Source organism: Natator depressus, chromosome 11 (genome assembly GCF_965152275.1).
Source record: "Natator depressus isolate rNatDep1 chromosome 11, rNatDep2.hap1, whole genome shotgun sequence".
NCBI lineage: Eukaryota > Metazoa > Chordata > Testudines > Cheloniidae > Natator > Natator depressus.
In genome coordinates this window covers 25,640,987-25,653,760 of record NC_134244.1, presented here as the reverse complement: position 1 = coordinate 25,653,760, position 12,774 = coordinate 25,640,987, and the positions used below count along the sequence as shown (strand labels likewise).

Genomic DNA, 12,774 nt, shown 5'->3' with positions numbered 1-12,774 from the left:
GAAGCCAAAAGACTGTGGCTTACCATGTCTGCCTGCAAGCTGAATTCTGTTGCCCACCGGCCCTGTGTGGTTTCTCACACCGTGCCGGCAGGCCCTCGACGAGAGGCAAAATGCGACCTTGTAAAGAAAGCACACGTGCTATGTAATGTTAACAGCTTGATTCACTGTGAAAGAATCTATCCATTGTTCTCTAAAATCTCCCCCTTTTCCCCTCCTGCAGCTGTAAATGTTTCATCGCTCCACGTATCACCTACATCCCAGAGGCTATCAAAGATTAGAAGCTGAAAAAAACACCGCACTCGCAATGAAATGTTCTCTGAACTCATGCAGTCCTCCCACGCTGAAAGAACGCAACACAATGCGTGGAGGGAGACAATGTCAGAGTCCAGCACAAAATGAACGCGAGGAGAAGAGGAACAAGCGAGAGGAGAGAAGGCAGGATGCAATGGTGAGGCTACTGGAGGATCAAACTGATATGCTCCAGCGTATGATTGAGGTGCAGGAAAGACAGCAGGAGCGCAGACCGTTGCTGCCCCTGTGTAACCAATCGCCCTCCTCCCCAAGTTCCATAGCCTTCTCACCCAGACGCCCAAGAATGTGTTGGGGGGGGGGGGGCTCCAGGCACCCAAACACTCCACCCCAGAGGGCTGGCCAAGCAACAGAAGGCTGGCATTCAAGAAGTTTTGAAGTGCAGTGTGGCCTTGTCCTTCTGTCCTCCCCTCCTCCACCACCACCGCCCCACCAAGTGCTTCCCTCTTCCCCCACCCCTCCAGGACTACCTTGGCAGTTATTCCCCCATTTGTGTGATGAATTAATAAAGAATGCATGATTTTGAAACAATGACTTCATTGCCTCAGCAAGAGGTGATCAAAGGGGGCAGGGGAGGGCAGTTGGCTTACAGGGAAGTAGAGAGAATCAAGGGGGCAGGTTTTCAAGGAGAAAAAAACAGAACTGTCACACTGTAGCCTGGCCAGTCATGAAACTGGTTTACAAAGCTTTTCTGATGCGCAGCGCACCCTGCTATGCTCTTCTAACCGCCCTGGTGTCTGGCTACGCATAATCAGTGGCCAGGCTATTTGCCTCAACCTCCCACCCCGCCATAAACGTCTCCCCCTTACTCTCACAAATATTGTGGTGCACCCAGCAAGCAGTAATAATGATGGGAATGTTAGTTTTGCTGAGGTCTAACCAAGTCAGTAAACTGCGCCAGTGCGCTTTTAAGCATCCAAATGCACATTTACCACCATTCTGCACTTGTTCAGCCTATAGTTCAACAGTTCCTTACTACTGTCCAGGGTGCCTGTGTATGGCTTCATGAGCCATGGCATTAAGGGGTAGGCTGGGTCCTCAAGGATAACTATAGGCATTTCAACATCCCCAAGAGTTATTTTCTTGTATGGGAAGTAAGTCCCTTCCTGCAGCTGTTCAAACAGACTAGAGTTCCTGCAGATGCGAGCATCATGTACTTTTCCCCGCCATCCCACGTTGATGTCGGTGAAACGTCCCTTGTGATCCACCAGTGCTTGCAGCACCACTGAAAAGTACCCCTTGTGGTTTACGTACTGGCTGCCAAGGTGGTCCGGTCCCAAGATAAGGGATATGCATTCCGTCTATCACCCCACCAGTTAGGGAACCCCATTGCAGCAAAGCCATCCACTATGACCTAAACATTTCCCAGAGTCACTACCCTTGATAACAGCAGATCAGTGATCGCATTGGCTACTTGGATCACAACAGCCCCCACAGTAGATTTGCCCACTCCAAATTGATTCCCGACTGACTGGTAGCTGTCTGGCATTGCAAGCTTCCACAGGGCTACCGCCACTCGCTTCTCAACTGTGAGGGCTGCTCTCATCTTGATGTTCTTGTGCTTCAGGACAGGGAAAAGCAAGTCAAAGTTCCATGAAAGTGTCCTTACGCATGCAAAAGTTTCGCAGCCACTGGGAATCATCCCAGACCTGCAACACTATGCGGTCCCACCAGTCTGTGCTTGTTTGCCAGGCCCAGAATCAGCGTTCCACGGCATGAGCCTGCCCCATTACCACCAGGATGGCCAAATTGCCGGGGCCTGTACTTTGAGAGAAATATGTGTCCATGTCCTCATCACTCTCCTCACCGCGCTGTCGTCACCTCCTTGCCTGCTTTGCAGGTTCTGATTCTGCATATAATGCTGGATAATGCACGTGGTGTTTACAGCAGTCACAACTGCCGCAGTGATCTGAGTGGGCTCCATGTTTGTCGTGGTATGGCGTGAGCAGGAGAGCAGAGTGGCAGGTGATGCTGACAGCAATATGGCGCCTGCACAGAAAAAGGCGCAAAACGATTGTTGGCCGTTGCTGTCACAGAGGGAGGGATGGGGGGGCCTGACGACATGTACCCAGAACCACCCGCGAGAATGTTTTTTGTCCCATCAGGCATTGGGATCTCAACCCAGAATTCCAATGGGCGGTGGAGACTGCGGGAACTGTGGGATAGCTACCCACAGTGCAATGCTCTGGAAGTCTACGCTAGCCTCAGTACTCTGGACACACTCCGCCGACTTAATGGTCTTAAGTGGGGACACACCCGATCGATTGTATAAAAATCGCTTTCTAAAAAAATCGACTTCAAATAAATTTTAGTCTCTAAATTTATAGAACATAAGCTTTCGTGGGCTACAGCCCACTTCATCAGATGCACAGAATGGAACATATAGTACAAAGATATATAGACACATACAAAGAACATGAAAAGGTCGAAGTTGCCATACCAACTCTAAGAGGCTAATTAAGAGGAGCTATTATCAGCAGAAGAAAAAAAAAAAAACAAAAACTTGTAGTGATAATCAAGATGGCCCATTTCAGACAATTGACAAGAAGGTGTGAGGATATTTAATGTGGGGAAATAGATTCAATTTGTGAAATGACCCAGCCACTCCCAGTCTCTATTCAAGCCCAAGTTAATGGTATCTAGTTTGCAAATTAATTCCAGTTCAGCGGTTTCTCATTAGAGTCTGTTTTTCAAGTTTTTCTGTTGCAAAATTACCACCTTTAAGTCTGTTACTGAGTGACCAAAGAGGTTGAAGTGTTCTCCTACCAGTTTTTGAATGTTATGATTCCCGATGTCATATTTGTGTCCATTTATTCCTTTGCGTAGAGACTGTCCGGTTTGGCCAATGTACATGGCTGAGGGGCATTGCTGGCACATATCACATTGTTAGATATACAGGTGAACGAGCCCCTGATAATGTGCCTTATGTGATTAGGTCCTATGATGGTGTCACCTGAATAGATATGTGGACAGAGTTGGCACTGGGCTTTGTTGCAAGGATAGGTTCCTTGGTTAGTGTTTTTGTTGTGTGGTTGCTAGTGAGTATTTGCTTCAGGTTGGGGGGGGGGGCTGTCTGTAAGCGAGGACTGGTCTGTCTCCCAAGATCTGAGAGAGTGAGGGATCGTCTTTCAGGATAGGCTGTAGATCATTGATGATGCGCTGGAGAGGGTTTTAGTTGGGGGCTGAAGGTGACGGCTAGTGGCGTTCTGTTACTTTCTTGGTTGGGCCTGTCCTGTAATAGGTGACTTCTGGGTACTCTGTCTCTGTCAATCTGTTTTTTCACTTCAGCAGGTGGGTACTGTAGTTGTAAGAATGCTTGACAGAGATCTTGTAGGTGTTTGTCTCTGTCTGAGAGATTGGAGCAAATGTGGTTGTATCTTAGAGCTTAGCTGTAGACAATGGACTGTGTCCTGGATGAAAGCTGGAGGCCTGTAGGTAAGTATAGTATAGCGGTCAGTAGGTTTCCGATATAGAGTGGTGTTTATGTGACCATTGCCTATTAGCACAGTAGTGTCCAGGAAATGGACCACTTGTGTGGATTGGTCCAGGCTGAGGTTGATGGTGGGATGGAAATTGTTGAAATCATGGTGGAATTCCTCAAGGGCTTCTTTTCCATGGGTCCAGATGATGAAGATGTCATCCATGTAGCGCAAGTAGAGTAGGGGCGTTAGGGGAAGAGAGCTAAGGAAGCTTTGTTCTAAGTCAGCCGTAGAAAAAGTTGGCATACTGTGGGGCCATGCGGGTACCCATAGCAGTGCCGCTGACTTGAAGATATACATTGTCCCCAAATGTGAAATAGTTGTGGTTGAGGAAGAAGTCAAAAGGTCAGCCACCAGGGTTGTCGTGACATTATTGGGGATACTCTTTCTGATAGCTTGTAGCTCATTTGTGTGGAATGTTGGTGTAGAGGGCTTCTACATCCATAATGGCCAGGATGGTGTTTTCTGGAAGATCACCAATGGATTGTCGTTTCCTCAGGAAGTCAGTGCTGTCTCGAAGATAGCTGGGAGTGCTGGTAGCGTAGGGCCTGAGGAGGGAGTCCACATAGCCAGACAATCCTGCTGTCAGGGTGCCAATGCCTGAGATGATGGGGCGTCCAGGATTTCCAGGTTTATGGATCTTGGGTGGCAAATAGAATACCTCTGGTCGGGATTCCAGGCATGTGTTAGCACAGATCTGTTTCTGTGCTTTTTCAGTGTTCTTTTTTCTCCTGCTGATAATTGCTCATCTTAATTAGCCTCTTAGAGTTGGTATGGCAACTTCCACCTTTTCATGTTCTCTGTATGTATGTAACTATATGTTCCATTCTATGCATCTGATAAAGTGGGCTGTAGCCCACGAAAGCTTATGCTAAAATAAATTTGTTAGTCTCTAAGGTGCCACAAGTACTCCTGTTCTTTTTGCAGATACAGACTAACACGGCTGCTACTCTGAAACCTGCTCTAAATAAGCAATTCATGGAACCCTGTTCTGTAAAAATTCCATCAGTTTTTCTCCTTGTAGCCAAGTAGTATTCTACCGTATTGTTAAACTATTTCAGTCTTGTATCTTTGCAACAACTAGTGCAGGTATGTGCCATGGAACATTTTCAGAAATTAAAAAGTATTTGACTTAATTAACATATGTCCTCCATTTCTAGCTATAAGGGTTTGGGATTTGAGCAATATGGTGATAAGCCTACATTTTCTGTGGGATGGCATCTATCTTGCCAAGTGGTTGGACAGCACTTCCTGAGATTAAAAAAAGATAAATTTATTCCATACCCTGCATGAAGAAAGTAAATGAGAATTAAGTCCTACAGTACCACTTTGAATCAACACAGTGTTTCCAGAGGAAAAGAACAGGAAAAAGTGCCTTGTAAGGAATCCTTCTGTGACAATCACACAAACACAAAATGATGCACTTGGAATCTGTCAATTCTCAAGAATACTTTCTGGATGCTAGACCAGAAACTTCTGCCTTTTGTTTTGGCTGCTTCCCCATCGTCTAACAACTGACTAATCAACTTACCATTCAGAAGCACTAACAGAAAACAGATTTAAAGGGTGGAGAAGTGTGTCCTGCAGAATCCTCTATCATCCCAGTTTATTACTGCCTTTTTCCACCCCATGTTAGCTCAACCCTTCTTTCAGGTCTGGACATTGCTACCTTGAAAACATTAAACTTTAATCCCAAGTCATATAGTTCTCCAAATCGCTAGACTTGACCATTTCTACCCAATAAATTTGCCTCCCATGTCTTCCGTGTAAAGTAAAACATTTTTATGCTACTGTGTGGCTTCATGGACTCAGAAAGAGAAGTGTGATGTTACTTCAGAAAGAACACCTAGTTTAGAGTGAAATAAGTTGCAAAAAATGAGATCCAGGTCAGATTGTTTATATGCCAGAAATTTAAAATGGAACTGAGGGCCTTTTCAAGTGAGATGTAGGAAAAGCAATCACTTTAGAAGACTCCCATACTAATTGCTGCCAACCTCAAAAGTTAGAAAAGTCAGATATGCTAGGAAAGGTTAAACAAGTTGTTTTTCTGTTATTTGTATGCAAGTTGAGATGAAGTCCTGAGGAATTTTTTGGCATAAAGAGCAGGAATGCCACTTAGATGTTGAAGCAAGCTATTAAAAACAGCTGAAAGCTATTAAGACCCATATACCAGGATTGCAATAGTCATCCTTTTGCAGCTGCAACATAGTATGACAATGCCTTAGCCCCAAACAGAGAAGCTTCCACAGCACTGGGCATATGTAACAGTAATTCTTAAGCAGCTCTTACTAAAAGACGTGTCTATAGCAGATATACAGCAACAGAATTCTGCTAGCTAAAACCGTGTTCATTAAACAGTTGTCAAGCACAGTTCTCCTAGAACAATACTGAAGTTTTCAAACACAGCTGTTAAAACAATTGTAATATGGCTTCCATGTCCCCATATTAACAGTATTTTTTTTAAAATTAGCAAAATTAGAGAGACCTCCCTCAGAAACTCTATTGTACTGTTTCTGAGCATAGCGATAATGTTAATGTAAGGCCACAATAGGGTTGTAACCTAATTTATAGTCACACCTCTCTGGTGTAGCCATGTTTGAAAACTATCATAAAAGGCTACTGTCAACAGTGCTGCAAAGATTGTGTTCTGAGCATCTGCCACTAATGGTGAAATTGTGCTGCTACTGTTCTTTTATGTACAAATAGGAACTTGGTACTACTTTTAAAAGTATGTACAGTACATCTTTAAAGTGTTTAATCACTTTATTTTACAGATAAAGTGCTTAGGGGGTTCAACCACTAAGCACAGATTGATTACTGGTGGGAGTATACTGTTGGAGTCAAGTACATAAATGATGCTCCTGAACTGTTGGCAGGATTCTTAAGTAGTGCCATGGTTACTTGCGGGGAAAAAAAGTCTGAAAAATTCTACTCACTAGTTAAATAAAGAAATCACCTATTTTCTTCTGCTCTTTGAGAATAGCTAACATTGTGCCTCCAAACCTTTAAGAATATTAGGCTCTTAGTAATTATTTCTCTGATATCTGAAAAATGTATGTGAACTTTTACTAAGGGGAGGAAAAAGTAGTCTCTGTAAGAGGGCATAAAAGGTATTTTTTTACTACATAAGAATTTTGGACCTACCATTTTCTTTGAAACACAAGAGCCTCTCCAAAAATTGAGTAAATTGAGGGTGACCTGCAAATAAGTGAAAAGTTGGGCTAGCACCCTTTTGTTTGCTTGCTTCTCTGGCATGCTTAAGGCAGTTTTTTTTTTAAAAAAAAAGGCATAAGCAACTGAAGAGGACTCAAAGCTGGAGAATTATTGAAATGACAACCTCACAAGTATCAAGACAGTGAAAGCTAAGCCACAGGTGAGAAAGGTTTCTTTTTTAGTTTAAGTGTTAAAAAAAAAAGTCACCTTTTTGTTAACACTGCCAATGACTGCATATTGTCAAGAAATGCTGCCGAAAGTTTTAACCACTCCCCTTCAGTTAAAAAGATGAGGGAGAAGGCACCAGAGTACACATGCTTCAAGACATACAAGAAAACCAAGGAAGACCAGACCTGCCTTCCTGATGTTAAGGTATAAACTCCAGCAAAAAGGAGGGGTGGGGAGAAGCATACTTCCCTCTTTTCTGAGGAAACTGTAAATCACCTCTAAGTTAAACAATGAGAAGTTTCTTGTTACAAGAGTGCAGATTTTTATTTCTTGTACCATGAATACAGAGATGCATAGCAAGTGTATCCATGAGCCACAGGGCCCTGTTTTACTTTGCCTTTTTTTTTTTTTTAAATAAAGGAAAACACTTTCTGAATTGAAGTATACATATAGCATGTTAAAGGACCACTGACAACTTTGATTAGGTATTCTGTTTAGCTTCCATCTTACTCTCTGGTTTGTACTGATGCATACATTCCCACATGTGATTATCTCTTGGGGTAGTCACTGTGATTTAGGAATGAGTACTAAAGGGGAAGGTGGCATGAGGAAGAGGCATTAATCCTTTTCCATACTCATGTTAGAGTGAAAGATATTTCGGTTTCTTCCGTAAAAAGGGCTGGATTTTGATTTAGAAGAGGTGATGGAACCCAAATAAATCTGAAATCAGTATTTAGTAAGGCAAAGTGCCCCAAAATTACAGACCCCACCCCCAGCGCTTGCAAGAAGAAATGTGCCCTTTTCATTTGAATAAGGACAGATGATTATGATGAACCGCTGTGCACATAACTTTAGCAGTTACTTGTAGACCCAAAATGTTCAGTGAACACCCATTAAGAGGAGCTGGAGACTTGCAACCACAATGAAGAAATATCAATAGCAACCTTAGAATTAAGTTGTAAAAGTTTCTTCACACTGGCCAACATACTTAATAAAGGCTAAGGCAGAAATCCAGATTAGTGGGGAAAATAATTTTATTCTAACTTCAGAGTTTGAAAAAATATTTATAATTTTGCCATGCTAGATTTCATGCTACATAAAATCAACATGATCAGCAGAAACACTACATTCGCCTCTGTGTTCATGTTATTTCGTATTAAGAAGCCTAAGTAGCCTCAAACTCTGAACTGTAAAAATAGTCATATTTCTAACTGGATGTATTATTAACCATTTATATAGCTAGATCTGGAATACTTTATAAACTCTGAAATACTCCATTACACAGAAATATTTGCTATGACACTTCAGAATAACTGAAAGACATTAATATTTTACAATAGCTATGAAATGCATTCTATAATATTTTAAGCAGCTTCCTGCTGGCCTAGTACAAGTTATTTCCATTGTCATAGACAAAATTAACATTCAGTTTCTGGTCTACTGTTGCCAAGAACAATAGAGGCTAGAAGTACTCTAGGGAGGTTTGCCCTGTGTGGGTCAAGAATGCTTCTAATTGATCAGCAAGTAGGATAAGTAGGTTCCTAGGAAAGGACTGCACTGTGCTATCCTGTCCTCTAATCAGGCATGGTGAAGAGGCAAAAAAAGAGGTAGAGACCTGATGAAAGTAAGAGGCGCTTTAAAATGCAACAAGACTAAAGAGTCCCCTATAGAAAATGTTCCTGAACTCAAGAGCAATTTGATTGAAAACAAAACAAAAAAAGATAGCCTTATTAAAATTGAAGGTCATACTTTCATAGAGAGGCTCTCAAGAAGGCTTTAACTACTTCAATGCAAGACATCATGAATTTGTTAAAAATCTGGTATCATTTTTCTGATATTAAAAAAGGTCATGCTGTCTTTAACATGTTCTTCTGTTTAAACAGATGTAACTCTTTTGGTTAATCTCTGGCAGTGATCGCCATTTCACAGTACATTCAGCCCACACAGAACTGATCAATAACACTACAGACACAAGACTAGACTGCATCCATTTAATAACCACAAGGAAATGTATCATTCAGCAAAATTCTATATATTACAGGGTTCTAATTTTTTAAAGAAAGCTTTGTTGTTACAGAAAACTAGCCACCCAGCTATGGGAAACAAAATAAACATATGATCAGATAAAACCAGTTGTCAAATCACAATTAAGAATACTAAGTAATTTTAGTTTTGCACACAACACTACATAAACAAAAAGGAATCAGAAAAAAAAGTCAGTATAGAACAAGAGAAAAAAATGAAAATCAGTTACAAGACCCAGGATCAGTGGATCACAGAAGCTCTCAGAGAAGGCTAGTTTCAAATAAATGCAATTGTATTAACAATTTCCAAACACTGGTTACTGCCATGAAAAATGCTTCTACAAGCCTAAACAATTCTTAGATCACATTATTTCATGTGACTAAAAATAGTAATTTAAAACTGGCCTTTTGTATCTAAAAATTATAAAACAGCACCATGTATTGGGTAGCTAAGAAAAAGTTAGGTTTTGCAAAATATCTGGGTAGGGATTTGAAGCGTACCTTGTTCTCTTGGTACTGTGCATATACACACAAACGCACAACTCCCTCTCCATATAGCACTAGTTAGTGCTTTCAGAATAAGTAACCATTTTTAAACACACTAATGGAGGCGGAAGTTCACCACTGAGTACCCCAAAATAAGATCTAAATGAAGTTAGAGATGTGTCCTGGTTATATTTTCCTGACCATTTTGAACATGAGAACACTCAATTAAATTACAATATTAGTCTAAATGATTAGCTTTAAAGTTACTCCATTAATCAATTCTGCAGTGGACTAATTTAAAACTAATTTTAAGTTTACAGACTGCATACATTAAAAGTGCTGAACTGTGATATTTTAAGATGAACACAATAGCTGCTATCACTACAGTTGTCATCTACAACCACCTTATCACTTCAAACAATTAATCACTGTCAACGAGAAACCATTCCAAGACAAATATATTCAAAAAGGAAAAGCTAATCGAAGTTTGCAAATCTTAGCTAACCCCACAAAGATAATTTTGGTCAGTTTAAAGGTAAGTTTACTTACCTGAAGAACAAGAGATCAGAAAGACAGCGAACGCCAACTTGGTAGCTGCTCCCATTTTCGAAATACAGTTACAACATACAGATGGTGTTTCTACTATCGAGTTTCCTGGTTCTTCCAAATAGAAAAATCCACCTTTAAATTTAACTGTTATAAAGCAATCTAAAGCAACATTTTTGGAGATCAGAGTGTTTATAAAAGAAAAATCAGATTTATTTAGATACTGACGATCCCTCCAGCTCCTTTTAGTGAGATCCCCGATACAGGGGTGTATATATTTGGAGAAGCATTTCAAAATACACGTGTCATTTGGCTTCTGTACAAATGGTGGAAAAATGTAATTTAGAAAAAAAATGTTAAAAATCCATAAAAAGTCAACAGCGGAAACCGTCTTTTAGGAAAAGAACCAAGTCTCAGAGCACAGTTTAGCTTTTTTTCACGTCAAGCTCTGTAAAGTATCCCTCGTCGTGTTGGGCCAGGCAAGTTGTACTGAAATTAGTAAACAATATATTTTCGACCTTACTCCTGTTATACATGTAGTGTTTGAGCAAGTAGTTCCATCTCCGTTTCAAACGTCAAAAACAAGTAAGCCACTGATAGAATTGTAAACTTGTCAGTTTCTTTATAAAACTGTCTAAAAAGTAAGTTACCAGCCACACGTGGGCAACATTGACGTTTACTTTAATAATGCTGGGAGATGTAGAGTGACCAGAGGAAAAGGACGGGGAGAGAAACAACAGCTATATAACAAACACGCCTGTACAGTTCCACGAAGGTAAATCTCTTGGCTTCCCTTCACCAGTCAATGAAAGCCGCACGTTTCCCCTTCTCTCCCCCCACCTCCCTCCTACTTTCGCGATCCTCTCCTTGTCCGTTCAACACAGGCTGTACATTTCAGACATTCTTGCCTCTACACAGAATTTCAAACTCCTTTAAGAATTCCCTCCAAGATACTATATTTGGTGTTTAAACAGTGAAGAGCGACTGAAAAAACAACAACAACAAAAAACCCTGCAGTCTCCAGCCGCTGGGGAGGAGGGTGATCTATGGGCTCGTGGCAAGTCTCTTCTTCCTTGATTGCTGTGCTTCTAGGAGAATTCCGCTTCTATGGAGATGGAGAGGGTACCAATATTATATACACATGATTGGATGTGGCCAGTATATTCGTGTTTGCTGGGCTGGTGACAGCTTTCTTCCTCCAGTGTGCTGGACTTGAGGCTCTTCTGTTTGATGCACAACCGTCTCCCAACTCCTCACGGATACATATTCCCTCCCTGCCCCCAACGTGGTTAGAAGAGAGAAACCTGGAAAATTTTCCACTCAGTCCAACTTTTGCTTTCTTAGGAAGAAAAACTCCCCAATGGGCGGGGGTTGAAAGCCTGGTGAACTCTTACTGCCTTCTCCTTGTGCCTCCCACCCCACGTACCAGGCAAGCCCTGGGCAGAGGGTTGGAAAGGGGGCGGAGGGGAATCCCCTCTTCTCCCCCTCCCCTAGCTCTGTCCCCGGCTCACTCCTTGCTCTGAGGAAACTGCTGCAGGCTCCAACCCTCTCGTCTCCCGAGCGGCGCGACACACAACTTTGCCCCCCCAGGAGCGGAGTTTAGGGGTCGACGATAATGAAAGGCCAAGCCCGGAGCTTTTCTCTAGGCGGCGGCGGATGAAGGAGCCGGCTTTATCGTCCCCAACGTCCGGCTGGCAGCTCCGAACGGCCCTCCGTACCGTGCTGCTGTTGCTGCTCGCCTGTGGTAATTTCATATCTACCCATTCACCGTGTGGTGTGCAGAACGAACCCAAGATGGCGGCACCCGGGCGATTGTTTTTGTTTCGTCTCCTGGCTCCCCTCCCCCAATCACGGCTGCCTGTCGCGCGACTCCGTGCGTGCGCGAGTCGTCCCCAATTGACAGCCCTCGGAACCACTCAGGGCGGAGCACAAGGCCTCGCCTTGCCGGCTGGGGCGGGGCTCTGGTGGTCTTATGTGCGAGAAGGTACGCTCCCGCGCCCCGTTCCTGCGCGCCCCCCCTTGCTTGGTGAGTGGGTCCGCGCCCGTTCCTAACCGCCTCTCCTCACTTCTTCATGCCCCTGGGCTGTACGGGATGTCTTGTTGGGTGCTACCCCCGTCACCCTTGCTCCCCTCCCTGGCTTAGTTTCTCTCTCCTCTCCTGCCGTTTGCCGTTTCAAGTGCAGCCAGCGGAAAGGAACTCCCTAGAAGAGACCTCAGGAGGTCTAGTCCAACCCCCTGCTCAAAGCAGGACCAGCCCCCACTAAATCATTACCTCCCTCGTCCCCCATATCACGGTTGTCAGCTTGTCTGGTGCCAGATCTCTGCCCAGACTCTTCAGCCTCAGTGTGCTGTCCTGAGGATCCTGAGGTTACCCTACATTCTCATGTTTATTTTTAATAGTTTTAGGAGATAATAATGCTTATTTTTAAGCTTTTTAAAATCCATATAAATGTTTGCAGTTGCTGACTATCGGGGAGTGGGGGGGAGAGGGTCAGACAATCGTTTTTTTTAATGACAGTAGATGTTGAGATACAAACAGTTAACATTTG

At 42.9% G+C, this 12,774-nt stretch overlaps 1 protein-coding gene across 3 annotated transcripts in view; it reads right to left on the bottom strand.

The window, feature by feature from the left end:
* Positions 1 to 12,055, bottom strand: part of ACVR2A (activin A receptor type 2A) — a 110,022-nt gene extending 97,967 nt beyond the window's left edge. For all 3 annotated transcript variants that reach the window (XM_074967311.1, XM_074967313.1, XM_074967314.1), the window contains exon 1: positions 10,229 to 12,055. In XM_074967311.1, coding sequence (XP_074823412.1) covers positions 10,229 to 10,283 — 55 coding nt within the window. In that variant the 5' untranslated portion in view covers positions 10,284 to 12,055. The remainder of the gene's footprint in view (positions 1 to 10,228) is intronic.
* Between the last annotated feature and the right edge of the window lie 719 nt (positions 12,056 to 12,774).